The following is a 460-nucleotide window of genomic DNA, read 5'->3' as shown; positions in this document are numbered from 1 at the left end:
TGGTAGGGGAATCTGGCCTCGAGACGTGTTGAAGAAGGTCTCTCGAGGTCTTCCCGGGTTGAGGCAGGAAACCCTGGGTTCCCTCGACTTGTGCAGGTGACCTCAGGGGGCTTCTCATGGTGGCTCTGAGAAGCCAGGGAAACTGGAGGTGGGAGGGGCCTCTCGGAACTCCACGGGGCTTGGTGCATTGGAAGAGGGCCTCATCTCCAGTTGAGGCAGGAACCGCAGGGTACCTCTGATTTCAGACTCCGATCGCAGGGTCCCTGCAGACTGGGGACAGGAGAGTCAGGCCTCGTCTTGGGTTGAGGCATGGAACTCCGCTTGCCTCTCGAGATGTCCCCGGGTAGAGAGGCCGCTTGTCGAGCTGTATTTGGAACCTGGGGTTTTTTCCGAACGAGGCACGGAAAAACTGCCCCTTCGTGTTGACTTCATTCACAGGGTGGAGTTCGGAGAGGTGTCC

The 460-nt window shown here is 58.9% G+C and overlaps 1 protein-coding gene across 1 annotated transcript in view; it reads left to right on the top strand.

Annotated features, from left to right (window-relative positions):
- Positions 1 to 460, top strand: part of ZNF250 (zinc finger protein 250) — a gene marked incomplete at its 3' end in the record, with an annotated part of 14,809 nt that overhangs the window by 10,804 nt on the left and 3,545 nt on the right. The window contains exon 6 of the mRNA XM_010837576.1: positions 439 to 454. Coding sequence (XP_010835878.1) covers positions 439 to 454 — 16 coding nt within the window. The remainder of the gene's footprint in view (positions 1 to 438; positions 455 to 460) is intronic.

This window comes from Bison bison, unplaced genomic scaffold (genome assembly GCF_000754665.1).
Source record: "Bison bison bison isolate TAMUID 2011002044 unplaced genomic scaffold, Bison_UMD1.0 scf7180017864078, whole genome shotgun sequence".
NCBI classification, from domain to species: Eukaryota; Metazoa; Chordata; class Mammalia; order Artiodactyla; family Bovidae; genus Bison; species Bison bison.
This window is presented reverse-complemented; position numbering and strand designations above follow the sequence as displayed.